Source organism: Sturnus vulgaris, chromosome 19 (assembly GCF_052056855.1).
Source record: "Sturnus vulgaris isolate bStuVul1 chromosome 19, bStuVul1.hap1, whole genome shotgun sequence".
Classification (NCBI taxonomy): domain Eukaryota; kingdom Metazoa; phylum Chordata; class Aves; order Passeriformes; family Sturnidae; genus Sturnus; species Sturnus vulgaris.
In genome coordinates, this window is record NC_142261.1 from 10547159 (window position 1) to 10574793 (window position 27635).

Consider the following 27635-nt stretch of genomic DNA (forward strand, 5'->3'; position numbering starts at 1 on the left):
TCACCCCGCGGGGCAGGGGTTCTCGCCTTCCCGGCTCTGCCCTCGGAAGCACTCGGCTCCTTCCCTGGGAGCTGAGGGAGTCAGGCCTCCCCCACCGTCGCCTCCGGGACGCCGCCAACCTCGCCGTCCGCGCCGCCGGGGGCGATGGTTCCGCGGCTCCCGCTCGCCGCCGCGCCGGGGGGCTGAGGCCCGGCGGCCCCCACCGCCGTGTCCGCGGCTGCCGGGCCCTGCCCGCCCGCCGCGCTGCGGGAGCGCCGCCCGCCGCCGCCCGCACCCCTCGGCGGCGCCGCTTCGCCTGCGGCGCGCCCCGGCCCGAGCCGGCCCCCGGCGGGGGGAGGCCCCGGCTCACCTGGAGCGGCGGCGGCGAGGGGGGCGGGGGGGGGGGGGTGGGGGGGAGAGCCCCGGAGAGGGAGACGGTGCCCGCCAGCCCCAGCCGGAGCGCCCCTGCCGCGGCCTTTGTCTGTGCTGTCACATGGGCCGCGGTGCGGGATTTAAGCGGGTCTCCGCAGGACATGCCGTGAGCGGCGCGCCGCAGCCCTGCCCGCAGCGGCAGCGCTCCGCCCGGCCGGGGATGCGGCTCTAGCGGCCCCGCGATGAGCGGCTCCTCCATGGCGAAGAGCGAGTCCCGCACTTCGCTGCTGAAGGCGGCGGGGAGCCGGCGGGCGGCGGGCGGCCAGCCCCAGCCCCGCGGCAGCCGCGTCCGGGACGGCAAAGGACAAGGCGGGCAGATGGGGAGGGAGCTGAGCCAGGAGCAGCTCCCCGGGGAGCCCAGTGCCCGCAGGCCGCTCTGCCACCCGGGCGCCCGGGAGGACGGAGCGAGGGGCGCGGGGAAGCTGTCACATGGACGGGGGGAGAGCCAGCCCGAGCCGGCGGAAGGAGGTCCAAGGAGAGGCAGCGGCAAGGAACCGGTGCGGACATCCAGGCAGCATCACCACCTCCCGCCGCACGCCAGCCACGGTCACCCCCAGGACCAGCATCAGCTCTCAGACAGGGATGGGGAGGAGGCAGAGGAGGACTTTTTCTTCAGTCACAGGCAGAGGTCCAGCAGAGAGTCCCTGAAGCTCTCGGAAGGCGCTTCACCTCTGTCCAAATCCAGCAGCAAGTGCTCCACCAAGTCCAGCGGCAGCGATCGGTCAGTGGAAGCGGATCCCCTCATCCAACAACTGCACCCCATGCTCAGCTCGGTCTTTGGCCAGGTAAGGGGCAAAGCGTCCCTCGCCACCCACCCCTCCCTCTCTTCCCACCCGCTTTCCCTCCGCGTCCCCTCCTCCTGCGGCTCACGGACCTTCGGCTCTTCGCTCCGGAGCCCCCGCGCCCCCGGGCGCAGCCCGCAGCTGTAAATGCACTGCTTCCTGGCCGCCCGTGCCGAACTTCTCCCGGCGCTGCGGCACGGCCGGGGCGCTGCCGGGCCAGCCCCGAGGAGGGCTCCGCGCCGGGGACGGGGCGCGGGTCAGAACCCCCGGCGCCCGCCGGCCCCTCTGGGCGCTGCGGAGGGCGCTCTCGGTGGTGCTGACGGGGAAAGTGCCCGTGCTTTCCCTGTCGCCGGGGGAAGTTGTGGCTCTGCCTGCTGAGGGTGAGAATCAGAGAAGCGGATTTCGAAAAGCTATTTACTTATTAGATTCCATCTCTCTGGCTCCCCGCCTTGCTTTGCTGTATTTGTTTACATCTCCTTATGGTACATTTCTGTACAATCAGCATATGAATAATTTCTGATGGCAGAAGCTGTCAGGAGAAGGTAGTGGGGAGAACGACAAAAAAAAAAATCCTGACCCAATTCCGAAGCCTTCCCAGTCACTATGTTAGAATGGAACAGATGCTTTTGGTGTTTGCAAGCTCTTTTGGTACAAAGCTGTCGCTTTTAGCTGCTTTTGGTAGTGAAATTACCCAACAGGGTTACCCTCTGAAAATGAAAAGGCAGAGGGAGACCAGCTTGAAATTTTCTTTTAGAGACATCTAGGGATGTTACTGGAAAATGTAATCTCTGGGGAGATTAATGTAACTGCAATCTTCCAGAAGCACAATTATAGATATAAGCCAGTAGCCTGGGTGGCTAAGTTCCATCTAGCCCTGGAAATGATCAATTAAACCAGAGTTATGATTTCTGGAGTTTGTTATCGTTGAGTCTTTCCTTTCTTTCTTGTCTTTCTTTTTTTTTTTTTTTTTTTTTCCTTTTTTAAAATGCATGTTTGGGAGGCTTTGCAGGGAGCCTATTCAGACTGAGATTATGGAGAGAATTAGAAAAATTTTTGTGATTGGGTGGAAGAAGGTGATACACCTGTATGTTTAATATGGAGTGGTGTCTACTTCTGTTCATCTTGACTTCTCCAGATAAAAATCAAAACACATCTGTTCTCTCCAAAGCACAACACTTTTCCATCCTCACTGACAATCTGCCGTTTAGGAACAGCAGACAGTTACAGTTGTATTTAACTCAAAACAAGTAATACCCTCCTTGTGCCAAAGTCGAGATTAAAATTTTGTTGTAACAATAAGGAAGAGCCTGGTCAGCAGGTTGATGCTCAACCAGGTTACAAAAAGCAATATTCCAGCACCAGGCTTTGAAATGCGTGGTCTTGGCTCTGACTTACGCTGTAGTTCTGAGCGAAGTGAAAATGTATCCAAGAAGAGATTTGAAGTCTATGGAGCTGTATGTCCCCAAAGCGTCAGAAATATAAACAAATTCATGCCGTGAGTGGGAACTCATAGAAACCCCTCTAGTTTTGAACTCAGTCCTTACCTGAACAGCATCTTTATTTTACCTGCTCTGCTGCTCGCATTCCAGTGTCAAAAGACACTTCTGAAAGCTGCAGATGTAGCAAAATTTACCTGTGGTGTTGAACAATGTCCTTTACTGAAATGAGAAAGATTCAATTCTAATTTTCACTTTTTCACTGAGTACATTGCACCAGTGCTTATACACACACACACCAGCATCTTTCTTTTGGAGTGTGGTGTTTTTTATTCCGTTTTCTCTCTGTATTCATCTCTCACTTGCTCTCTTTGACATAACTATGACAGAATGAAAATTTAGTGGAGATTTTAGGACTGACTTTTAGGACTGGGCTGTAGTAGATCCTCCTGTACACGGGCAAGATTGAGAACTATAATTTTTTATAATTTAGTATATACAAAGAGCTGGTTACAGAAAGAGATACATGAAGCTTTTTTTTTTTTTTTTTTGGTATGATATCAAAACCCTGAGGTGAATAAAGGCCCAGGGGCAAGATGTATGGAAATTGTGTAGTGGCACAGAATGATACAAATTTTGTTTCTGTGAATGAAGAAACAAATGCCCAGCATTGTGTAAAAATGTGTATGAAGGTTTGAGACAGGCAGGGACTTACACCTTCAAGAACCCAGGCTGCAGCCTGGGCTGTGGCAGGGTCATAGGTACATACATGTCCAGGGCTGCAGTCTGAGGCTGCTGGTGCTGTAACACCAGTCTGCTCCACATTGTGATTAGAAGACAGCAACAGCTCAGCAGATAATTCATTTAATATGAGAACTTCTTTCTAGCCCACACAACCCACTGTGAAACAGTTAAAACAGTAATTTTGCAGTACATCGGAGAGGAGCACAGTGATGCATATCTCAGCAGCAGAACACTGTGGTCCAGCAGCACCAGCATATCTTGTTCCAGCTCTACAGATGTGGGACATCATCACCCTATTCCATGGTGGTGCAGTGATGTGGTCGCAGATGCAGACGCTACAGTGATACAATCAGATACACAGAAAAGATTGCAGGGATGACTCCATGGAGAATGTCATTATTGCAGTAACAGCAAAAAGGAGCAGTTCAGGACTAGAGGGTTGTGTCTGAGTGAGACAGATTTGTAGCTGTGCAGAAAAAAAGACAGAGTGAAGGAAGAAGCGCCGTGTTTATATAACCAGCACAGCAATATAGTGCACTGTGGGTGTGTACTCCAGGAGAATGCTAAGATACTGCCAGGATACAGGATGCAGTGATATTTTATTAATTAGGCTTATGCTATATTGGTGCAGTGATGTTCTAATACCATTAAGCACTAATAATACTCTTTTAGGATATTTTACCATTTTGTAATTGAGTGGTACATGAATTAACAAAAGTAGGGTAGTGTAATGATGCATTAAGTATAAGCCAGGATGTCATCTGAGCCTAATGGCATGTTTGCACACTAGCTCGGCACGGCAGTTGCAGAAGAGCGCTCTGCTGTGGACTTTTTCCTGGGTCGGGATGCAGTGCGTGCAGCTCCGAGTGCCTGGAGAACACGGCACTGACAATGCAGTGCTGTGGTAACGCAATCCTGGGGCAGAGCAGAGATGTGATACTGGTGCCATGTGGTAGGATTTTGGCAGTGCACGGGTGTGATAATTGTGGAGTGTTGTAGCCTGACAGAAGAGTTTAGCAGTCTAATGATGTAGTAATACAATATTCCAGACAAGAGCCATTCTGTACAGCAGTGATCACTTTTGGTGTGCTATTTGCAAGGGGCTGTACTGATCTGACAGCAGCATCCCACTGTAGCAGAAGGCAGCAAGTGAAGTATTACCACCATGCCATAGTTTTGGAAGCACGGCTGTGAGTTAGCAAGAGGACAACGCCACAGACTTACCTGGTGACAGTGCAGTGTGAGTATGGGCTGGTTTATGCGACAATGGGATAGCAGTGCTTTAAAGTGGCCCTGCAGTGGCAGGAGCTCAGTGCAGTGCGAGAGCAGTGCTGTGACTCACGGGTGTAGTTGGCAAGGAACGTGTGTATAATAATGCAGCAAAGTGGAAAGTGGCAAGAAAAGGAAGCGTGGGGGAGGATGTTTCATGTGATTTTGGCCTGATAGGATAGAGTTGGAGTGACCAAGTGGTAAAATTGTGTTGTGAAGCATAAGGGAGCATGCTTATTACCCCCGCAGAGCAGAAGAGCATGAGGGTCCTGTAGTGTCTCTAGCGTGGCTACAGATCACAGTTCAGGAACAGAAGAGGAGTGGTGACCCCTCTGCAGCTGGGGTGGCGGTGAGGTGGCAGCCTGGTAGCAAGACGTAGTTTATTAATGTGACAACAGTAGCAACAGCAGCACAGAGACCGGGACAGCAGTGCGGCGGCGGCAGGACCACAGTGCAAGTTTTGTGGCGTTCCTGGGGCAGAGGTGATGTGGCTGCAGTGCCTACGGTGCAGCAGCCGCTTGGCACCTGGCTCACCACAGCTCTGTACGGGGACTGCGGCACAGCCAGCCACCGGCTCTCATCGCTTCATTCGTCCTATGCCTCAGCGCTGGCCTAGCTGGCACCTTCAAGAAGAGCTTTTTCTGGGCATTTGCTATGCAATATTAATTTGTAAGCGATCCTGCCATGTGAGACCTGAACGTTTTCAGAGCCGTTTAGCTTTCACACCCTACCTGACTGTTAAATTTTTCAGTGAAGTGATTCCCCAACAGTTTTCTGTCAATTGTTTCTGGTAGTATGGGGATCAAAGGGGTCAAACAATTGCCGTAGAGAATCATGAAATATTTACAGGGTTCTGCTGTTAGCACTGTGGCCAAAGGAGCTTTTGTATTTCTATTTGTACAGGGAGTTTAAAGCCTCTCCTGCACCATCTCCCATTCCTGCTTTAATGTCAGTGTCCACATTACCATTAAAATAGGGAAGGAACCTTTCTGCATTTCCTGTGAAATTTTTCTTTTCTTGTCCTGCTCCATTGCCCTTTATTCTTGAGCTTTAGTTCTTAACAGGTTTTAATGGATCTTACAGCAAACTGGGGTGACGGACGTGGCCTCTATTTTGGGGCAGGAGGTGACCCCAGGCTGCCTGTGTGGGAAGCGTGTGTCAAGAACATTCTCCTCTGACCAGCTGAGAGCGTGTAGGGAAAAAGTGCCTTGTCCAGCCTCTCACCTTTCTGGTCTTCTTCTCTGCCAGATGACTTTGTTCCCTCCAATGTCTTTGGCTTCAGCTGATTCTAACGGGCGTTTTGCCCAAGAGCAGTCACCGCATGAGGACCATTCCTGGAGATCCATCCGTAGAGAACTAGGAAGCCCTGGCCAGTCCAGCCAGGGTAGTGGCTCCTGGCTTAGTAATGGGAGTTTTCAGCTGGCCCTGTGTATTAGCGAGGGAAGCTGCACCGTGTTGGTCTGCTCTGAAGCAGTGACGCCAACAGTGAAAACTTTCATTTGTCGCTCTGTGGGGTGGTGAGGTGAAGGTGAAAGGTCTGGATTTCCAGGTGCTCACGTGTTGTGTTTTGCGTGTAAGGCAGATGAGGCAGTGGCGTGTCAGGGCTCGTGACAAACTGAGACAGTCTCTAACTAAACTGCTCATTAACACTGTTAAATCGGCACAGTAATTTGGGGTGAACAGACTTCTGGCTTAGCATGACTGACCGCCGAAGTGATGCTGGTCCCGTGGCACACTTTTGGCTCTCTTGGAGTATGGAGCGTGGGTGCACAGATTAAGAGGCAGAAAAAAGCCGGAGAAATGCCGTACCCTGCACCGACTTTCCCCTCCGTGTTTTATGGCACGTCTGAAGGCTTACACCGGCCCCAGAAGGGTCCCTGAGGGCGCGGGCGGAGAGGGAGGGGACACTCCCGCGGACAGCAGTATTCCCTCTGTGCTGCCCGTGTCGCCGGGGCTCCCCGGGATGGGCGCTGCGGGCGGCCTGTCCCCCTCGCAGCTCGCGGGGCTCCGGGACAGCAGAGCGGCGGCGGCCCCGGCGCGCCCCCGCGCGGCACGGCTGCCTCGGCCCGGGGCCCGCGCGGAGCCGCGCACACACGGACCCGCCGCGCTCTGGGCTCCCGGGGCATACCCGGTCCCTGGGCAGCCCGGTGAGTGTGTCAGAGCCGGGGAGAGCCCCACTGTTGCCGTGAAGTAGGCGAGAGCCGCTCCCAACTGCGTGTTCACAGCGGTCCGGATACCTGCGTGGGGCCTGTACAGCTTCCGTACTTCCATCCCTGCATGAGTTGCCGCAGCCCATGTCCGTGCATGTAGATTGACATAAAAAGCCTTCATATACATGTCTTGTCTATGTACATACAGCCTGCTCGTGCAGCCTCTGCTAAATCTTCTGTGTGGCTACACAACCACCTCTGTACACGCTTAAAACATCCTGTGCTTAAAACATCGCTCGGCGTTTGCGTGCACACCTGCCTGCTGACACCTGCCACACCTTCCAAGGTACGTCTCATGTTTTTATATGTAACGAAGTCAGACACAGAGAAACATTGTTCCACTTGAGCATATCCACTCAGTTCCCCCGTTGGTCAGCTTGGAGAAAAGTTCATCACGATTCTTCCTGGTAAAGAGCTTGAAGGATGTGAGCCAGACATACAGAATCACTAAGGGGCAATGAATAAGCCTCATGCCTAAAGTGGGTCTGCCAGCAAACATAAATCTTTGTCAGTGATTTACTTTTTAAACAAATCTGTTTTAGAAGGTTATAGAAAGACATCAAAATAAAACCAAACTAAAAGAACATTCATTAAATATTCTGTTCATGAAATATACAGCAGTATGATCTAATGCACTGAAATACACAAACCTTCTGCTTAGATTCAGCTTATCTTTGGAGAGAAAAAAAAGCTTTCAGTGATAAATTAATCATCATCATTTATGTAAGTCCACTGTCCATTTTGTTAAGTTTTACCACCTGGATTTTTGTTTCATGCAATCTTGGGCTTCAACATAATGTCAGGGAAGTTTAGCTTTAGATGTAGTGGGTCTGCTGCAGGTTGTCAGCTGAATTAGCTGTGATTCTTTGTTGCATTCCAGCTTCAGTAACTGTTTTTCCCTGATGAGTCCATGAGTGGTATTGATTTCCAATAACAAGCAGCTATATGGTGTGCATTCAGTAAAAGATGCCTAGCTAACTTTGGGCTCCCTTTCAATAATCCTCTGACATTCCTGTGACCTTAGAGAATAGCAGCAGTGCCCATGAACCTGAGTAATCCTCAAATTTCAACCAAATGCCCCACTTAAAAATAAAGAGAAAGAACTGTCCTAGCTATGGTCATATTTAGATTTTTAGTAGCTTTCTGCACCAGCATAAGACCATGAACTCAATGCTCTCCATGAATGAAGACATTAGCAATATTCTAATCTTTCTTCCACCCATTCTTTCCCTAGAGTCCTTTGCATCTTGCAACCATCTTTGGAAGGAATACACAGCATTGTTTCATCCCACTCAGAAAAAAATACATTCCATGCACTTGGAAGGAAACGGGCAACCGTGTAATGTTGTGAAGCATCATATCACAACAGCTGAAGGCAGGAAGTAGAAAACCACCAGCAACCCCAATGCTGAAATAAGACACAAAGGATTTAGATACTTAGGGACTAGTTGTGTTGAGATATAGTCAGAGACCTAGGATACACAGTTTAGCCCTTCTAAAGATGCTGTAAGATCCTTACTTAAATTTTAAGCGAGGCAGATCTCTGTTTTAGGGTGGCAAATCTTATGTAATGCTGCAGGGTTGGTTTGGAATATTTGGTTGATATTGGTTTCCAGGCCTCTGCTCATCTGATGATCAGCCATGTTTTCAGTAGCACCTCAGTGTGCCAGCTAAACAGCGACCCCCTGCCCCCTTATTTCCAAAGAGATGAGAGAGCCAGACAGAATTATCTGCTTTTGCAGTAGTCACAGTTGTACAGAGTGGCACAAAATTCCCATATTCTGAAGCAAAGAGAAGGAACCATGTAAGGTTTATTTTAAACAACCTCTGTGCTCCATATACATGACAAATCCTCACAGCAGCTTCTGGGCTGTCAAGTTTGTACTTGTCTTTTTGTAGCCCATTGATGATCTTTAGGGTCATCATCAGCAAATATCCACAGTACATTTTGCTCTGGCCAATGCATCTTCTGTGTAGGAACTTGGAAGTTGGGCTAATGCAAAATACTTGGATCAGATCTGCAGGGAAGGTGTCAGGAGAAGGCACATTCCCATCTATTTTCATCTAATGCAAAATGAAGCCAACTATTTACAGACAGAGCTGTTCTAAACAGAAGCTGACAGGCAGTCCAGGCTTTGTTACCTTGAGAGGGATAGAAAATATCCTTGGTCTTTTTAATAAACATTCTGTTGTTTGTGATTGATTATGATCCAATTGCTCTAATGGAGGAGAATATTATGCACAGCATGAGTCAGCAACACTTTCCTCCTGGAACAGCTGACAGCAAAGAAAGTTCCTAAACTCTCTGCAGAATTCCTCTCCTTAGATGAGAATCTGGACTGCATCCACCAATACCTGCTGGTGCCTCCCCTTGAGATGGACCTGTACTTGTCTGACTGGTGCATGGAGCCATGCAAGATTCATTTGAGGTTAGAATACACAACTCAATGTGCAGCAAAAGCACTTGAGAACTGATGGAGAAGAAAAAATTGAAGTCAGTCACAGAAGTTCAGAGTGCCAGTGCATGTTCCAGTGGTTGGGAGCTTCAAAATGAGGTCCTTGACAACTGGCAGCAGGAGGATGTTACCTAATCCAAATGCTTAGGCTCATCTGAGGTCATTCAGCAAACAATACAGTAAAACTGTATGTTTTCTGTAAAATATAGATCTATAGTCGCCAGATAAAGGGTTATTGGAAGCAGATTTGAAAGCTGCTAATCCATATGTTCACTCTCTGCTCTGGGATAGGAAAAGGTACAACAAAAATTCCTGCCCTGTTAGGATAAATTAAGCAAGGGGATGTATTTTAATATACTAAATGTTGTAGCATTTAATGGACTCTTGGTAGAACTATGGACTTCAGTGAAAAGATACCAGGAAAGAGTTTTCCCTACTTTACTATACAATACCCACTACCTACTGACATTGCCCTGTAGCAGTATTTATGTTGTGTTGAGAGCAATGATGTAATCTTCCAGCACGTGAAGGACTGTGCACTGAAACAGGCCTAGCATCTGAACAGTTCCCATACAAATCCATACTTCCACTGAAAATTTTTGCCAAGCAAAACTACAGTTTGATAAGCAATCACATGTTTTGGATTGATTTTGTTCTTTCTGTTGTTTCTGTTGGATATTTGCTGCTTCTGGATAAAGTTACTGAATAAAGAAGCTGCCAAGTGATTAGCTATGAGGAGTTCTGACATTTTCCTATGAAATGAGCATTTCTGCCAAAGGTGCCAGCCCGAAGCACAGCACTGCTGCTTTTTAAAGTATCCAGACATATTAAACCACCTAAATCATTCCTTGTTCAATTCCAAGTCAGCCAGCCTTCTCCCTCCCCTCTGCTCAGGTCAGTCAGTGTGCCAAATACTTCTCTCCTGTGACCTTGCTCTGTGCCAAGCTGCATCCCCTGAGGTCTCTGCTCTCCACCTTGGATCTCAGGAGAAAGGGAGGAATGCATGAACAGCAGCAAGACTTACATTTCACAAAGTTCTTAGAGATTTTTGGAAAGTTTACAACAGAGACACAGACCTTAAAAGAACAGTGTGATTGCCACAAAGAACAGTGTGGGAAAACCAGTATACATGCATGTACAACCCTCCCACATGCATACTGACTACCCCAGATATAGGCATACCCACAGATCAGCACCTACACAGAAATGTTTCTGACACACTTATTCTCAGCATCCCGTTCTCTTACAGCAGCTTCAGTTGCAGGATGGGAGAAAATATATTCCTTCTAACCTAATCTTCTAATGACCTTTCTGCCAACTCCACTTTCCTGCCTATCTCTAAGCTACCTGTGGTGGTGATGGGAACAAGATCCCACTGTAGAGAGATTTTCCTCCTCAGAGCTCAGCAGGGGCTGTCTGCTACATTGTGGTGTCCTGCCCAGTTGCTCTTAAGAGAATCGGGGCAAATAAGGAGACAAAAAAATTGTTTATGATTGCATCTCTTGGGCCTCTTGCAGCTCCACTAGCGTTCTTACAGAGTCAAAGGATTGTGACTGAGCTGCAAACCTGGTGCACGTGGGCTCTCATTCCCTCTTCCCTTCCTGGACTGCAAACTCCCTGCCAAGCCTGGCAGCAGGTCTCAGCCCTCTCACTCTGCCCTGCACGTTTCCTGAAACTGCCTGTAACTGCAAGTAAGAAAAGCTGGAGGGTAGGTAAACACAGCAATGTACCACGGTGGCTGGCTCTGATGCTCTGGTACAAGCCAGTATTTAGAGGGTGACCATCTCGTGTAGAGGCTTTTAGAGCTCAAAAGACACACTCCACAGTTGTATTCCAAAGCTGTCCCACGATAGTCTGGGAACTGTGATGGATTTTTCTGGCAGGAGATATCTGACTCCCTTTCTTTCCCTCCTTCTCTCTGGGACAGTGTGGGAGATGGGCAATTCTCAGTTGCAGGGTGTTCCTGGCCTCTGTGCTTCCTGACAGGGAGAGATTCATTAGCAGCAGAAAGGCAATTCTCTCTCCTCTCTGCTCTGGAATTGAAGTCGTTTGTCTCGGGAAGGAGCCCAGGCGCCTCACTCGCTGTGTGGCAGCTTCTGCTCAAGGGAGACAAGCACTTTGTCAATAAACAAGGAGCCTGGGGAATGGCTCCAGCTGACAGAGGACATTATTAATGACTGACACTTTGTCAGAGGCTAGATCAGCCTCCCATTAGCTGCCTTAAGAGGGGAAAGAGAAATAGGGCTGAAGATGGAAGCCTGAGAGCAGCTGGGAGTTTCAGCATCCTCCCGCAAAGTCCCCCACTGCAAGGCCCAGGGCTGGCACAGCCCCCAGGGAGTGACTGTATTTTTCCTCAGCATCTCCTGTGACAGCGGGAGACAGGCCCAGCTCTGGAAGAGTTTTGCTTCCCAGCCTGGCATGGGTGGGCTCTGCTATGGAGGTCTTCCCCTTTGTCCCCCTCTCAGTCAGCCCTGGGTACAAGGGGCAGACAAGGAGTGTCTTCCAGCATCTCCTGCTGCAGCTTCTTGTTTTGGAGAGCCTGTGGACCTTTGTGCAGCTCCTACCCACGCCATTCAATGAAGAAGGCGTTGAGGGAATCTGAGAGGAAGCTGTCCCACTGCCTTCACTCTTGGGGAGCCATTAGTACAAGGAATAGCAAGAAGCACCATTCCCTATGGCCATCCACTTCTGTCTGTGACTGTAACTGGAGAAGCTGTGGACTTTTGGCACACTTGGACTCCTAAACTCATCTCCTTAGGTGGAAAAAACCTCTAAGCTCTAAAGCAACTGTTGAGTCACCTTAGAATCATACTTTATTTTCCACAGCACCATCAGGGTGCAAGAAGAAATCCCTGCTTTGTTGTGACATTGACAGTTCATCCTTCTCTGTCAGCCCTAGAGCTGCCAAGAGAGTGAGTCCTTGGCTCCTTCACAAAAAGTATGTGGTGCAAGTACTCAGCCTATGGAGCAAGTCTTTGTAGAAGCTTTTGTTTGGAACCACGCTTGCAAACAAAGATGTGAAATCTTTCAGCTCAACACCTGAGTGTCCAACCAGGACACTGCATAACAGGGTGTAAGATCAGTGTCACCCTGGTCTCCAAGGTATTTGAAGGAGGTAGCTCTTCATACTTCTTATCGCTGTGGAGCTGCAGCTGTGATGCCTTCATAGCTAAAGGTGCATTCACTATCCTGCTCAGATCCTGTTGCCTGAGTGTGATGATGTGTTTTTAATGAACTTAAATCTCTTTTCAGACTAAGTACTCTTATGCTCAGCCTGAGATCAGGATAAAAATTTTCGGATATCAGGATAAAAGCATCCCTTTTCTTTCAGAGATTATTCTATGCTACAGGCATAAAGTCCAACGTTTAGAGCTAGCTCTAGGTTCAGGTGCCTCTTATTTATTCCAGGACTTGGGCACTTGCAAATGGAATGGATGGATCTGACATCAAAGTTCTTTAATTCACATTATCTAACCTGGGGCTGTTTAGATTTAAGATTCAGGTGTGAGCCCATCTTTGGCAGACTTGTGCAGGTTAAACTGCTGATTGATTTTTACTTGCAGATAGCTGGAAAAGCTTCACTGCAAGACTGGCTCAAGATCTCTCCCTTGTGGTTAAATATTACTGTCCTGGAGCTGAGAATGTTGTAGGGTCCCAGGACTGCTGTCTCCAGGCTTGCTTCCACCGTGACAGGAAAAAAATCAGACACGTCTAGGTCTGCTGGTGTTTATAAGCTGAAACAGGTCCCACCCAGATAAATGGTCCATTTCTGTTCCGAAACGAGCTGTGGTCTGCTCCAAGCCCCTAAGTGGATTGCCTTCTGGCCAGCCTAGTGCTGTGGTAATTGAAAAGCCGAGAGGAGTTAGATGGGGGGTGGGTAGGGATGTAGTGTTCAGAGGCTGTGTGGACCCAAACTAGCTAGATTCACGGAACTCATCACTGAAATCACTTCTTGCATTGCCTCTCTGTTTTAATTCTCCCTGAAACAGCCCTCTCCTATGAGTGAAACGATCTTGCCTGCAGATTGAGGGGGGTGGGAGGGATTTGAACATTAATCTGATGTAGATTATACATCCGCCTCCCTCTCTCCCCCCTTCTCACTCACTCTCTCTCTCTCCCTCTCTCTCTCCCTCTCTTTCTGTCTGTTTCTCTCCCCTCCCTCTCTTCCCTGCTTCATCTCTTCAAGAAAGTGAACATAAAGTAAAATACGGAGAGAGAGAGGCAGAGAGAGAAAAAGCTCCCTGAAGAGGGAAAGCCCCAGGAACCAATAGCTGTTTGGATTTGCCTGGTGCTGCCTTTCTTGCTTTGCTCCCAAGGAATACCTTTAATGGGATCAATTGCTTCAGTTCCTTTATAACCAAGTCCACCGGAAAGGCAGCTTCAACATATTATGGGCAACTGTGTGAAGTCTCCTCTGAGAAACCTCTCTAAAAAGGTATGTTCCCCGAATCAAAGTGCGCTGTGCATTTCCAGCCCTGCTTCTTGGGATGGGTGACATTGTGGGCAGATGAGAATGGGAGGTGGGAGAAACACAGAGATGAGTGTGAAGGGTTCAGCTTCTTCACCAGACTTTTTCTGTAAGAGCTGCTCATGCAAGTGCAGCCAGTAGAGTCCAGGATGCTGAGAGCCATAATATGTATAAATAAATGTGTGTGTAGGCTCGTGTCCTCCTCACTGTGTGTGTACAGCCCTCCTGTGGGTACGTGCAAGCATGTGTTTGTCAATGTGCACAGTGTGCTGGCACACTCCTGTCAGGGCACCTTGATGTGCCTGTGCACGTGCTTCAGTTGAGAGTTACCTGCTTAAGTAATCACGTGTGTCATGGCTATACATACATATATATATGCATGTATGTACATGAAGGGTCACATTCTGCTCGTGTTGCCATCGCTCTGTAAGAGTGTGCTGACCTATGGGCCCATGTGAGGTATGTGTGTGTCCTTAGCTCTTTATGTCTCTATGCAGGCATCCTGAGTGCCTGAGCAGGTTTGCTGTGAGTGCAGAAGGGGGGAATTTCTGTCTATCACACACATGCACTTGCTTGTATGGTGCTGTGTGTGTTCACCTGCTGGTGCATGTCCTCACAGATGTCTGTGTGTAGACATGTACCTGTTTTTATTGCATATTCACACAATTAGTTTTGTAGGTATGTTTGGGTACAGAAGCCTGTTTTTCTCTCTGTTCTGCTTGTCTGTGCATCTCTTTGTGAGTGGACACACTGGGTCCTGGCTGTGTGTTTGTGCATCATGCTGCACATCAGAGTGGCCCGTGTGTCTACATGTTTGGGCCCAGCTGGACTTCATCTGTGAGCTGCCACCTGTATCTGAGGCTTCTACTCTGTGCTGAGGTTTTGCAATGGACAAATTAGATTCAGAAATAATTCTGCTGTTATGGACTAGTTTGAAATGGGAATGACATGCCCCAGAAACATTTCTTGTTTGACTGAGGGAGATCTTACAGCACTGTTTACCTGTCAGCCATATGGTTCTCACTTGGCATTGTTGCAAATCTAATAGCTCAGCAAAAAGCTATGCAGTTCATTCTCCATAAATGATAAAGTTATGCTGATCATCCAAAATATTGCAATGAGGTGCTGCCTCTGTGGAGATATTCACAACAGTGAAATGCCACTGCCATCAAGATGCTCCATCCAGGAGACCTTGCCACCTGGGAAAGCTTCTCTGGGAGGGAGCTGTCTGGGAGAGGACCTCCATCGTAGAGTGTTTCTTTTGGCTGCATGTTGGCCTCTTCTGTATAGAAACACAATTTGCTTGTTATCTTGGCTGCTGTAAACAAAGCCAGTAATGGCACAGTGCTGCTGTGGGGGAGCTGGGATACTTGATGAGGGAAGTCATCACCAAGCAGTTAGGCAGTGCTGAGACCAGTTCCTAGGTCAGGGTGACCTGCAGGGAGACGTAGAAGGAGCTGAGGTTCACCCAAATGTTGCACGTATGAAAAACCAACTTGGTTGCTTGTAGGTCACCATCTCCAACTTGGAATAAAAGGAGTTGGCTGCAGCTGTGCAAGGGGATTGCAATTAAAGTCTGACATGGAGCCAGGCTGCTTGAATCAAAATAGATTCAAGAACCTGTAAATTCTGTGTTGTCAGTCTTTGAGGTAATTTATGCTTTCTTTCCTAAAAGCTGCTTTGAATAACTCACTTTGTGCCTAGTTACAAGACCTGGGATGTCAGGATTGAAGAGAAAAAGTTGCAAAGCTAAATTAGAGAATTTATCAGATATCACTCTAGTGGGATATGAAATAAGGCACTCATCCTGACAGATCTTGGTACTCTGCCATTCTTTTGATTGCAACACATGATTATAGTGGAGACTTTGCAGACCAGTCTTAACATTGCCCAACTTCACTCGACTGTTAGATGATGTCAGTCGTTTTTTTCAGATTTTTGAGCAAACTCATTTTGCTGAAATGTTAAAGAAGAGGGACTGCAGACGACATGTGTGGAAGCTGCTTTTGGGTGACAGTCTGAACCCTTGAATATATTATTTCAACCCAAAATTTGGGATTCACTCCCAGGCACCTGTTGGCTTGGTCTGAGTCTGGATGACTGCAGGGTACCTTGCTTGTTCAGGCTTTGACTCCATGTCTGTTGTTTGAAGCTTCAGTTTCCTATTGTCATGGTGTCCCCCCACAGTGGCTGTGGAAGCCAGACTGGCTGCATTTCCCTCCAAGAGATACTGCAGTTGGGATGGAGGCCCCTCTTGGCTTACTGTTCTGCAAAGTCCCTCTGACACTCAGGCAGGGAAATTAAATGAATCCTGGTGTGCTTCTGCTGTGCAGAAATTAAAAGCCTTGGCATCCAGGTCCCTCACTTTACCACACCTCTCCACCACTTTGGCCATCTCTAGATCAACCAGATCTCTTTCCACTCCATAATCTGCTGGTCTGACACAGCCAAGGGCCGGACTTGGCCAGGAAGATTAGTGGTCCTGCACTCAGGGAGGGGATTGGGAAAGCCTGATCTCCCCAGTCCTATCCTTGAATTTTCTCTGTCATGCACACTGCTGTTTTCCCTGTAATGGGTGGTTGATGTTTCTTTGTCCCATACCAATATCACAGATCCCTTACCCTCTCTTCTGGGATGTAGAAGAAACATGGTGAAGGAAATTTGAGTGGATATTTGCTGGAGAACCTGTGAGACTGCTGGCAGAGGGAAGATTGAATGCCATAAATCCTGTCTGCTGTGGCAGGACAGGGAGCCTCGCTGAGCTGTTCACCTTGGTATTCTGGCACTGCTACAGTTTGTCTGGTCACAGTCCTCAGTGGCTCTTGGCAACTGTTTTGACAACCTTTATCGAAACAGAAAAATAATGAGATGACTATTATGAGGTACTGCTGTACAGCTTGGTAATAAACTATTGACTGGAAGTGTCAGCAAACAAACATTTGGGGCTGTGGGGCTTTCCATCCTTCACATGGCTTCACTGGAATTAAACACAGAACTGATGTGGAGTATTTCAGTGATTCATATTATTTGGTATATTAAACTGTAAAAGGTGCCAGGAAATAAAGCTGATAATTTTGAAAATACATTGCTCTGATGTCACAAAGCTGTGTAGCTCAACACAGATGTCTTGACATTTAGCTGAGCTAGTAATATGCCACTTGTGGATGGATGCTCATCTTTCAGTTTTTTAAGGACGAGTGTCCTATGTGTCAGAATTAATCAGAGACAGATTCCTTTCTCATCCATGACTGCAACAAAAATGCTTTTCTACTTCATAATTTTCTTTCTTCATGGCTTGCTTTTTGAGTTAGTTTTTTTTTGATGCTTGATATTCACATGACATTATATAGGAGCAGATTGGTGTAAGACTGTGTACAAAAGGGCAAATTACAAACCATGCATGCAATGTAATAGCACATGGCAGACACATCGAGTAGATACAATAGTCTCAGACAAGTGTGAATGGGGGGTGTTTGTGTCTGGTCTTTTAGCCTGAAAATGTACCTCAGGCTTTCAAGAAAGAGTTAATAGAGACAATGACAAGTGACAGTGCTTCTCTGATCACCCCTGGGAACACTGGCTGTAAAAGTAGAATCATTCCTGAAGAGGAATCTGATGTATGATTAATGTTTATTCTGTAAAACCAAGGGTCCTGTGGGTTGTGATGGCTTTTTATAGCTGCATGGGAATATCAGGATAAGAGTTTTTTTGCAGAGCCAGGGAAATGCATTTCTATAAAAGGAAAGTAGCGCCTTCTTATAAAATCCAGTGCTGGATTCTGTTCTGGAGCCTTAGCTTAGCAGGACGTATGCACTTAGGAAAATGTGCAAATGCAAACACTCAAAAATGTTGTGCCTGTGCCTGATCTCCACTTTGGGACTGTCAGTAATTAAAAGAGGCCAGAGCAGTAAGTGCCTCAAACCCTGAGGTTGTAAGTAATTAGTAGCTGCACAAGGCAGCGTGAGCCTGAAGTTGGCAGGGCCACCTGATGCTGAAAACGGTCTTCTGATAACGTGATAAAGCGTGTGATGCTGTGCTGCTGAAAAGTAACGTGGATCCTGTGCAGTGGCTTTGTGCAGGCTCTGCCTGGTCTCCTGGGGATGCTCTGGCCGAGGCGGCTCTGCCGGCAGGTTTGCCCGGGCACGGGCTGGCACACGTGCTGTTAAGTTGGGATGTGCTTGTCCTTTGCAGCTCATTCGAGGCAGTGTTAACTCTGGGGCTGATTGTGGGAGTGTGGCACTTTGGGCTGTCTGGGTAGATGTGAGCAGTGCCGAGAGTTTGATGTAATTTCAAAGTGAAATTCTCGTGGTTGGTTGTTCTTTCAGCTTTTGAAAGTGAACTCCTGGACTTACTGCTTCTGTACAAATCCTAATAGGCTGGTGGGGGGGACGCAGCGCGCACCAGATGAAAGAAATTTAGCAATTATATCTCTGCGAGGCGGTTCAATAAAACTTCAGAGGAACGAGATGGGGAGGTAACATCCTCTGTTGTGTTGTTTGCTTGCTGCTGGTTGGCTGGGAAGATCCGCCATGACGAGAAGACGAGCTATAAAGCTGTCCAGACGAGCGAAGAGGGGTCGTCGGCTGGCGAGTACCAGGGTCCGCTCATGGTGCTGGCCCAGAACTGCGCCGTCATGCACAACCTGCTGGGGCCAGCATGCATCTTCCTGAGGAAGGGCTTCGCAGAAAACAGGCAGCCTGTACGTAAGTTACACCCAGCGGGGCGAGACACGCACAAAGCCACGTGGACGTGAGTCGGGGATGCGGAGCCGCCCCCGTGCTCTGTCTGCGTGGAGTTATTACTCCCAGCCCTGGATCTCGAGCATCCCGGCTCCAGCTCCAAGTGCAAATGTAGTCACAGGCAAATGTCTAACCTGAAGGATATACAGATACCCTTGTGCCTAAATACCAAGAAAGGAGGATTCTAAACTTGCAGCTATGGAAGATAGATCCAAGCCTATGCTCAAGTAGCCATAATAATATGGACTCAGGAAGAGTCCAGTGCTCAAAGCTGTTGTTGCAGCAAGGCATCTCTCATTCCCAGGCTCAGATTAGCATTTAAAGCCTAAATAGCCAGTTAAATGCAAATCAGGGCATCTGTATTGGGAACAAGCTGTCCATGTTTGACACTGTTCCTATCAGTTCACAGTGAGTACACTAATACCAGCAGAAATAAGCAGTCAGCTGCCTCCCCACAGATACCCAAGCACAATCTCCTGTGCACTGACATACCCAGCCTGACACTGCAGCAATCCCAGCCAGTTAAACGGAGGAACATCAGGCTGTCCTTATAAATGCAAATAGTGCCAGGCTACCAAATGCTATATTACCCTCCCACAGGGAGAGAGAGAAATAGCAGAGCCACTTCTATTCATTAAGTCACACCTATTGTAACTAGGTGTTCATATGCATCCAGTGTATGCATTTATATACAAACAATAAAAACATATGCTTGTATGTATGCACCCCAATGTTGTGTCTTTGCAATAACTAAAACATATTTTTTGCCCCCAAACATTCTACTTCTACAATAACATGAATTTAAAGACAAACAGAAACATATGATTAACACATTTTTTTATGGATATGTATGAGTGAATATGTGCATTGTCAGATATTCATCCCAGTGCCTTCCATGTTCTTGTGGTGAAACAAAGCTCACCTCAGTTGCCTCAGAAACAGAGGTTTATTGCTTCTGTAAGAAACCTCTGCTTTACTTGTGTGTTGATATGGTCATCTACAGCTGTAGGAGACATGTAGGTCTCTATTTCTGAATACTCTGCTTCAACGAACAACTCAAAAAAAGGGTAATTATGTGTCATTATTGATCAAAGGGCTTTTGTTCTTCCTAACCTTCAGCCACTAGGTGATCACATAGTCCGTGTGCCAGCTCACTAAAACAGGAAACGCACTCTTCTTGCACAAGTACACTTGCTGGCCTGCACAGAGCCACCTGTCACAGGAGATAGGTCCAGCTCCCTAGTAGACAGCTGGACAAGTGTCCATCCTGCTTAGGCCATGGAAGCTCACTGTACCCTAAGAGGTCTCCAAAATAGGATTAGTGATGTCTCTAAGTACCCTGATGTAGAATAAGTGCATCTAATACACAGCTTTACTTTTACTGACTCTCTAGGCCAACAGGATTTCTTGTGCATAGAACAGAAATAAATGAGGGTAAGACCATTAAGTATAATGGACCCTTGGGGGTCACCTCTGCTCATATCTAAGCTCTTGGAATAGTTTTATTCCTCTTCCCATATGTTCTCCGAAAGCTTTAGAGTGATTCAGCCCATTTTATCCCAAGCAATTTTACTCCTTAATCATTTTAGGGGATCTTTCAAATTTAAAACAGAAAGCCTCTTCATGACGTTAGTTATCACTTGAGTCAGATTTTTGGAGGGACATCCTCCCCCTCCTTCTGCATTTGCAGTTTGTGGCAAACGCAAATTCTTTGGTGTGCAAAATTAGAGCCGGTGCTGAAGCCCCCACTTCTGACAAGTGTTAGCGATGTCAGTTGCAATGTGGTCTTCGGTGAAGGAGGAGGAGGAGGAGGAGGATGATCTTGTGCGGACTGTGCTGGGGAAGGGCCCGGGTCCTACCCCGGCCACTCTCACAAGGCACTGACTACTGTGGGTGAGTCACGGCACCCTTTACACTGCAGCGCTGGCACTCACTGCCCTGCACCTGCTGTGCCCCCAGCCACTATCTCCAGGGATCAGGGTTTGCAGGTGCTGGAATAAAGTGCACAAGGTGCTGGAACTAATCGTGGGTGGTTTTCTTCTGTTATTTTATCTAAGGGAAGAGGGCAATTATGCCTCCTGCATCCGGTCTCAGGAGTTTGAATTGTTTTATTACTTGGTATTGATGAAAGCAGAACAAATGGGATGACATGTTTGAAAATACCAGGTCTGTGAAGGATGAAACAGCAGAGCCAGAACGCTCTGACAGTTCCATCCAGCACAGAGATGCCTCTGGGAAGGTTATGAGTGGCAAGCTGGTCATTTCTCTGGCACAGCCCACTTCTGCACAGACGTAAACCCGTGTGTGTCCTAGTTTGCTATGCACTCTGAGCAGCTACCATTATAGTTTCCAGAGGAGCCTGTGGTTAAATAGTAGAGGATCATCCTTCTCAAACTGATCAAAGACACCATCTCCAGACACATGTGGTGAGGCTGGAGGACACCTGGAAGGCAAGGAGAAATTCCCCACAGCTGAGGGGAAAGCCAGCGAGACAACAAAAGAGATCGCATTTCTGTGTTTCCAAATTCTCAGATGTTTTGGATTTGCCTGGGAGCCATGAGAGGAATTAGAAAGGGCATTTAAACCAGAAAGCAGTGCATTTCCATGCTCATCTCTTCTTCCTGGTGCAGTGTTGGAACTTTCCTATACTCTTCTATCCTCCCCCTTCTTCCAAGGAATTCAGATTGGATGTTTGAAGTTGCAGTGTTTCCTGAACATGGTGAATCCTTGTCCTCTTTCATTTGTAGATGACCTTGATGATGTATGTGTTGTGTGTCTGCCTTCATGACTGGTTTCAAAATGCTTATATATGGAGTTGAGGCTGGGGGGAAGGGAGAAATGCCTACATTTTTATGGGGACAGACTGTAGATGTTACTGAGACATTGACTGTGAGAGACTTCATGGCTGTTTCTGTCCTGCCAGAAGGACAGAGATCAAGCAGTGATCTGAGCAGATGATGGTCTAGACCTGCTGGTTACAAGGACTGCTTCCAGCTGCTTTGATCTGTGTGTGTCAGCGGGAGCAGCAGTAGAAATACAATCAGGGCTCCAGAGGAGATTGTAACTGCTGCAGGGACAGTCTCTGCTCCAGAACTTGGTGCTGGGGAATGATGAAGCAGCTTCATGAAGGTGCCAATAGTACCATCAGGGAAGAAGCCACAAATCTTGCTGTGTTGGTCCAGGTCTATTCTGTTCAGGGACCACCCGTCATCCCCTTGTCCACAGATGAGAGGGAGAGGGGCATCCAGAGAAATGTGTGCATGTTAACACCCCTCTCTTCGGGAAGGAAAGCTGGGAAGCCTTCCTAGGTAGATGGTATTAAACATGTCATCACCTTCTTGTTTCTTCTCTCACTTTCTGGCTTGTTCCAGAACCCTTTGTACCAGCAAGTGCTATTTTGAAACTATGTTTGTGGCCAACAAATGTCTTGAACATAATATGTTCTCTTTTTGCAGGATAGAGAACTGCGTCCGGAAGAAATTGAAGGTAAAATTTGTTGCTCCTTCTTTGTCCTCTTTCTCCCTATTGAAAACCTATTGGCTGGCCCTTTAACCCATGGCCCCCATGGGTTAAAATAATTTGGGGCAAATCAAGGGAGATGATTACTGGAATAAGTCCTGCAAACCACAGCAAAAGAAATAATGTATAAAACGGAAAGAGTTCTGACTGTGAAGAAATTTGCCTCCATTCCATATTCTTCAGGGTGAGAGGATAAGTAAGTAATGGGATATTGGCTGTTAGGAAACTGCTGTCCTTCCAGCTCCCACAGAAAGTGTTGTGGAGCATGATGCTACAGTATGGCTCCAAGGAAGCTGTTTTACCTGCTAATCCCTACAGTGAGGGGTATATAATAGAGTGCAGAGGAAAAAGTTGGAAAAACTTAATAGTTGCTGTTTCTTTAGGGAGCACTGTTTAGCAATGAAGCATTTGTGACACTCGTAGTCCAAGCAAGCTTTCCTGTCAGGAATGGGTCAGCAGCACTGCTGACAGAACAGCTTAACTTTGCTCCAGTCATTGCCTCATGCAGTGAGGTCTGGTGGGAAAATACTGAGTATCTTAGAGAGTCTGGCTTCATAAAGTGCTGTTGATTCTGGGGAGTTTTCTTGGAAAAGGTATTTCAAGCTGTCACTGACAATATTGTTCTTCCATTCCCACAGAATTAAGAGAAGCCTTTAAGGAGTTTGATAAAGACAAGGATGGGTTTATTAACTGCAGGGACCTGGGGAACTGCATGCGGACCATGGGCTACATGCCTACTGAGATGGAGCTAATAGAGCTCTCCCAGCAGATCAACATGAACCGTGAGTAATACACACCCAGCTGTACCTGCCTGTTGCTGCTGTGCCCTGCATCATTGCCTCAGGCCCTCTTGGTCTCTGGCTGCCTCTTTTCCTTTGGATTTTTCTCCTCTCTTCTTTGGTTCTGATTTTCACTCCTTATCATCTCTCCTGTTTGTTTGTTTGTTTGTTTGTGGTTCCTAGAAGTCGATGCCTTTGTTTTTGGCTATCAAAGGGACTGTGTGGACTGTACTGTATATGGGAACAGTGGGTGGAAGGGTTGTCCTTCATACTTACCTTGCCAGGTATAAAACTGCCCTTAATGTGGGCAGTCAGGCACTGGTGCACAGGTTCTGTGTGTTGTCACATTGAAGCTGTTGTCAGATGGTGTCAAACTGAAGAGCAAGCCTGGGAAGATGGGGATGCTTTGCTCAGATGGGTGATGGATGGGCTGTTGCTCTGTGGTGGTTTTTTGTGTATCTGCTGTGTGCCTGGGGATGGGCTGTGAGCGAGCTGTGCTGGCAGTGTTGGATGGAAGCATCTGCTGCAGTCATGGAAAGATGTGACAAATGCATCTGATTCACTGCAACTTGTGTTTGTGGCCCTTGTCTTTCACTGTCGTTTCTGTCACCTCTCATCTGTGGCAGTGCAAGGTATCACCCTCAGCCAGGTGGGGAGAAGCATATTTAGTGCATGTTGTTTCTGACAGAGGATTATATTAAAAGGACAAGTTACTTGGTCAGGGGAAGGAAAACAGCTGTGACATATGTAACCAGTCACACACAAAAGCTGATAACCCTGGCACACGAGTGCTTGGGAATTTGAGAGTGTTGCTGACAGTTCTCAGGGCACTAACAAGTAAAAGAACTAATACAATGAATAAACAGTTGGACATGCATTAGCTGCTGCAATGGAGCAGGACTGCACCACTGCTGCAGGGCACTGCCCAGGCTTTGCAGGAACATCATGCTGTGCCCTTGCTGTGCCCTTTGGCACAGGCGCAGCAGAGCACTCTGATACATACTATGTGGTGCAATAGGGGTGTGACAGTCCGTGGCAGTCTAGAATGGAATAGCTTGGGCTCATTCTGCTCAGCCCATAATCCAGAAAATACAGGATAGACTACTACCTCTGCTTTTCCTTCCACTGCCCCACACCTTCTGTGCTTTGCTTCCTGGAGGGCCAAGCGCTCTCTGGGACACACAGAAATACAAAGTGAGTGCCGGTCTTGGCTAACTTACGGAGCTCTTACACACAATCTTTTATCTTGTCCCAAGTGGGTGGCCATGTGGATTTTGAAGATTTTGTTGAGCTGATGGGACCAAAACTTCTAGCAGAGACCGCAGACATGATTGGTGTAAAAGAACTCCGTGATGCCTTCAGAGAGGTGAGTGATCTCTTCTGCGTGCCCCCATACAATGAGCAATACAAGACAGGATAGAGAGAAGACCCACCGGAGAAAAGGAGGAGGAGAGAGCAGCACAGTGGAAGACCTAGAAAGAGCCCAGTCAGGAATGGAATAAGGGAGAAGCAGAGAACTTTGCTAAGATAAGGGAACTCTGGAAGCAAGGAAGAGAAAAGCTGGTGCAGACACAGCATTTGCAAGGGTTTTCTGAACAGAAAAGACAGACTGAATCCAAAACACACCCAAAGGATAAAAAGGAGGGACATGGAAGGAATGGAGAAAATATAGGGCTCTCAGGAGCAGGACAATACAAAAAGCCAACTCAAAGCAAAATCTTGTTGCTATTAACTGTATTTCCCCTGCTGGTATTTTTCATGTACTTGCAGTTTGACACCAATGGTGACGGGGAGATCAGCACCACTGAGCTGCGAGAAGCCATGAAGAAACTTCTAGGGCAGCAGGTGGGGCACCGGGATATTGAAGAGATCATCCGGGACGTGGATCTCAATGGAGATGGGCGTGTTGATTTTGAAGGTGAGAAGGGATCAACGCTCACTGCCCATCTGCTCTGGTGTGAGTCAGTTGCAGATCAGAAGATGAAGTGGAAGATTTGCATGCCGGGCCCTGGGTTCTCAAGTATAGAGAAAAAATAATTCCGTTTTTTCAGTGAGATGAATTGTTTATTTGTGTATCATCTCTTGCTGCATCTCAGTTTGGATTGGGTCTCCATAATTCTAGCATGGTAGGAAATAGAACCTGTTATACAGAAGCAGATCCTGATGCACATATGCTGTGCCTGCCATTGTTTTATGGGGCATTTTCCTTTCCTTAAATCTATTGCAAAGGCTGTGAGGTATCTGGATTGCTTTGGAGAATGCATTGCACCTTCCATTTCCTCTGGCTCACCTTTGTTGTATGAGTTTATAGAGAATTTGTTTCTTGGCCTTTATGCCAGAAGATGGTCACATGCCAGCTGTACTCACTAAGACTGCATATATCTGATCTATAAGTGTCATGTTAGAGATAATTAATTTCTTCTCACAGTTTGCATGCCAGAAGGACTTTGAAAAATAAGAGTGGTTAGGCTGCTATCCTAGCCATTAGCTGTGGCAGAAGCAATAATAATAGGGGCCAGCATTTCTGGCAAGGAAGCAGTTGATATCAGACACCTAAGAAGATATAAGAGCTGGAAGGTGTGAGTGTGGCAGGCTGCTTTTTTTCCCTGGTAGAAATCCAGATGTCCCTTTGCAGTAAGGGTGAAGTACAGGAACTATAAAATTAAAGTAAAATTGACATAATTTTTTTGGCTCAGCAGCATTCCTGGGTCTCTTACATGACAAGGCATCTCAGTCCTCAGGATTACTGAAGCCTCTGAGGACTTTGAAAATATTAGAATATCACCAGTATCTTCGTAGAAAGTATCTGGTAGCTGCAGTTGTTCTAATGCACTGGCTGATTACATGACAATAGCTCTCCTTGTTTCCCACAGCTAAATTATGTTAGACAGCTGAAATACATGAAATGCTATCCCAGTATCAATTACTCTGTGAGTTACCACTTTAGTTGTCAAAGGACACCTCCATCAATGGAAAAGGAGAAGTCAAGGGGGTAATTTCCACTGCCCTCCTCTTTGCAGAGTCGTTAGTTCCTCAGCAATTCAAGTGCAGAATGAAAACACATTTATATTTGATGGCATTTACACTCCATTTGAACAATTGCAATTGACTCCACAAACTGCAGGGTAGTCAAGAAATAGATCCAGGGTATCCTTACAGTTAACATGTATCTTTAAAAACAAGAAGCCGCTTAAAGTAAACTTTTCTCTACAAGAATGCCAGTATCTAGCAAAACTCTCATGCTTTCCCACACTGGTATCTCTGTGAAGTGGCAAATTTACTAAGAAATCATACTGTGTTCTCAAAACTGTAAATCAAGGTTCCCTGAAGTATACAGTGAAGGGAGACAATGCTTCCTGTAGTGTTGCACAAAGAGTTGCTTGTGCAAACAAGACCATAGGTGGCTGGGAAGGAGTCCAAGGCAATGAATTGACCTGCTAGAGGGATCTTATCACCATGTCTAATGCCAGGATTAAAGCCCATGTTGTGTGAGCTCTCAGGGCCAGTCTCAGGGCACACAGACTTAGCTGGCAGCCTGGGGACTCCCAGTCTCACCCTGGCTGTTTGCTGTCTCCAGTGAATGAGAGCTGCCTTGGGGACCATGGGTGCCTTCTGGTTCAGGGCTGTCTTGTGTTGTTGGTTGCAGAGTTTGTTCGCATGATGTCCCGTTGAAGATTATTCTCAGCTAAAGAAGAATCAGCACCTTAGAGAGGGCAGAAGAGGACCTAGATGGAGCATCTAGCCCCGATGTTCCTACATGAAGGTTTATCGGCTGGCTGCAATTAGGACATTGCAAGATGACCTGCTGCTCCTCCCTCCTGGTGGTCCCCATGCCCCTCCACCCTTTCACACTGTGAAAGACTTGCAACTTCCTACAACTGGAACCATTCCTTGAAGATGATTGCAGGAAACTGCAGAGCCAGGACTTGCCATGATGCTTTCATGGGATATTTGCAACTTTAGACTCCTCCTCCCCAGCTTTATTCTCCCACCAGCTGCTGCAAAGCAAAAGCAGGAGAAATCCTCTTGGCGTGGTGGATGAGAGCAAAGCCATTGGGACTGGTGGCAGCCTCAGGGCGTGCTCTGCACTTCTTGGTTTCCCTTGGTGAACCGTGTCTGTGTTTGCTGTCTCAGTGTGTGTCTATCTGTGTGGAGTTATTTATGCTTCCCCAACACTTATTTGCATCTCCCGTGGTTATGTTTACCAAGAGTAAATTCAAATATATGTCTTGCGGGGGGAAAGTGATAAATATGCACGTTGAAATGATGTGGAGCCTGGATGTCCCTGTGAGAGGTGGTGGCCGGGCTGGGGGAGAAGGGCTTGGGCAGATGCACACCCAGTCTGCACTGGGATCCAGAGGCAAGCCCTTACTGCAGAAAGGGGAGTCAGTGCTGGCCACTGAGTCTGTGTCACGACTCTGCTCTCTCTCTCACTGTCCCCATGGCCAAGGGGCCTGGAGGTGCCTCACAGTGAGGGCAGTGTGAAGGGCCCCATCTCTGCATCCCGTCTGCTGGCATGGGCACGGGTGAGAGCCCCAGCAGTATCGTGGGAAGGAGCAATGGGAGAAAGGGCCCAGAGGGGAGCTGGGTGGGAAGGGAATAGGAAGCAATACCCAACCTCACCCTTTTCAGATCATTTTAAACACAACTGTGAGCACATGTATGGGAGGGGCATGCTGTGGGAGCTGAGCTATAATTCCACTGGTGCTGGGGATTGGCTGAGAGCCTCCTTGTGTGGCAGTGCCCTGCTCTCCAACCTCTTCACACTCAGGAATGCTGCACATGTCTCCAGCAGGGATAACAGCAGCCTCCAGGCCCTACC

The 27635-nt window shown here is 47.7% G+C and overlaps 1 protein-coding gene across 3 annotated transcripts; it reads left to right on the forward strand.

Annotated features, from left to right (window-relative positions):
* The first annotated feature begins 404 nt into the window (after positions 1–404).
* CABP1 (calcium binding protein 1) lies at positions 405–27080 on the forward strand. Of its 3 annotated transcripts, XM_088176131.1 has the most exons (8): positions 4361–4613; positions 13495–13743; positions 18299–18475; positions 21971–22001; positions 22673–22816; positions 24070–24179; positions 24584–24731; positions 26460–27080. In XM_088176131.1, the coding sequence occupies exons 2-8, from the start codon at positions 13699–13701 to the stop codon at positions 26483–26485; spliced, it is 681 nt and encodes a 226-aa protein (XP_088032257.1). In that variant the 5' UTR covers positions 4361–4613; positions 13495–13698; the 3' UTR covers positions 26486–27080. The 3 variants fall into 3 exon arrangements, with proteins under 3 accessions (XP_088032256.1, XP_088032254.1, XP_088032257.1); XM_088176128.1 differs by lacking the exons at positions 4361–4613; positions 13495–13743 and adding an exon at positions 579–1196; XM_088176130.1 differs by lacking the exons at positions 4361–4613; positions 13495–13743; positions 18299–18475 and adding an exon at positions 405–1196.
* The last annotated feature ends 555 nt before the right edge of the window (positions 27081–27635 follow it).

Bases quoted from the DNA above. Each gene is read 5' to 3' on its own strand.
- CABP1 (XM_088176128.1), top strand. From the start codon at position 594: ATGAGCGGCTCCTCCATGGCGAAGAGCGAGTCCCGCACTTCGCTGCTG. The intron at 22,817-24,069 runs GTGAGTAATACA...TCTTGTCCCAAG, and splicing joins CCAGCAGATCAACATGAACC to TGGGTGGCCATGTGGATTTT. The intron at 24,180-24,583 runs GTGAGTGATCTC...ATGTACTTGCAG, and splicing joins TCCGTGATGCCTTCAGAGAG to TTTGACACCAATGGTGACGG.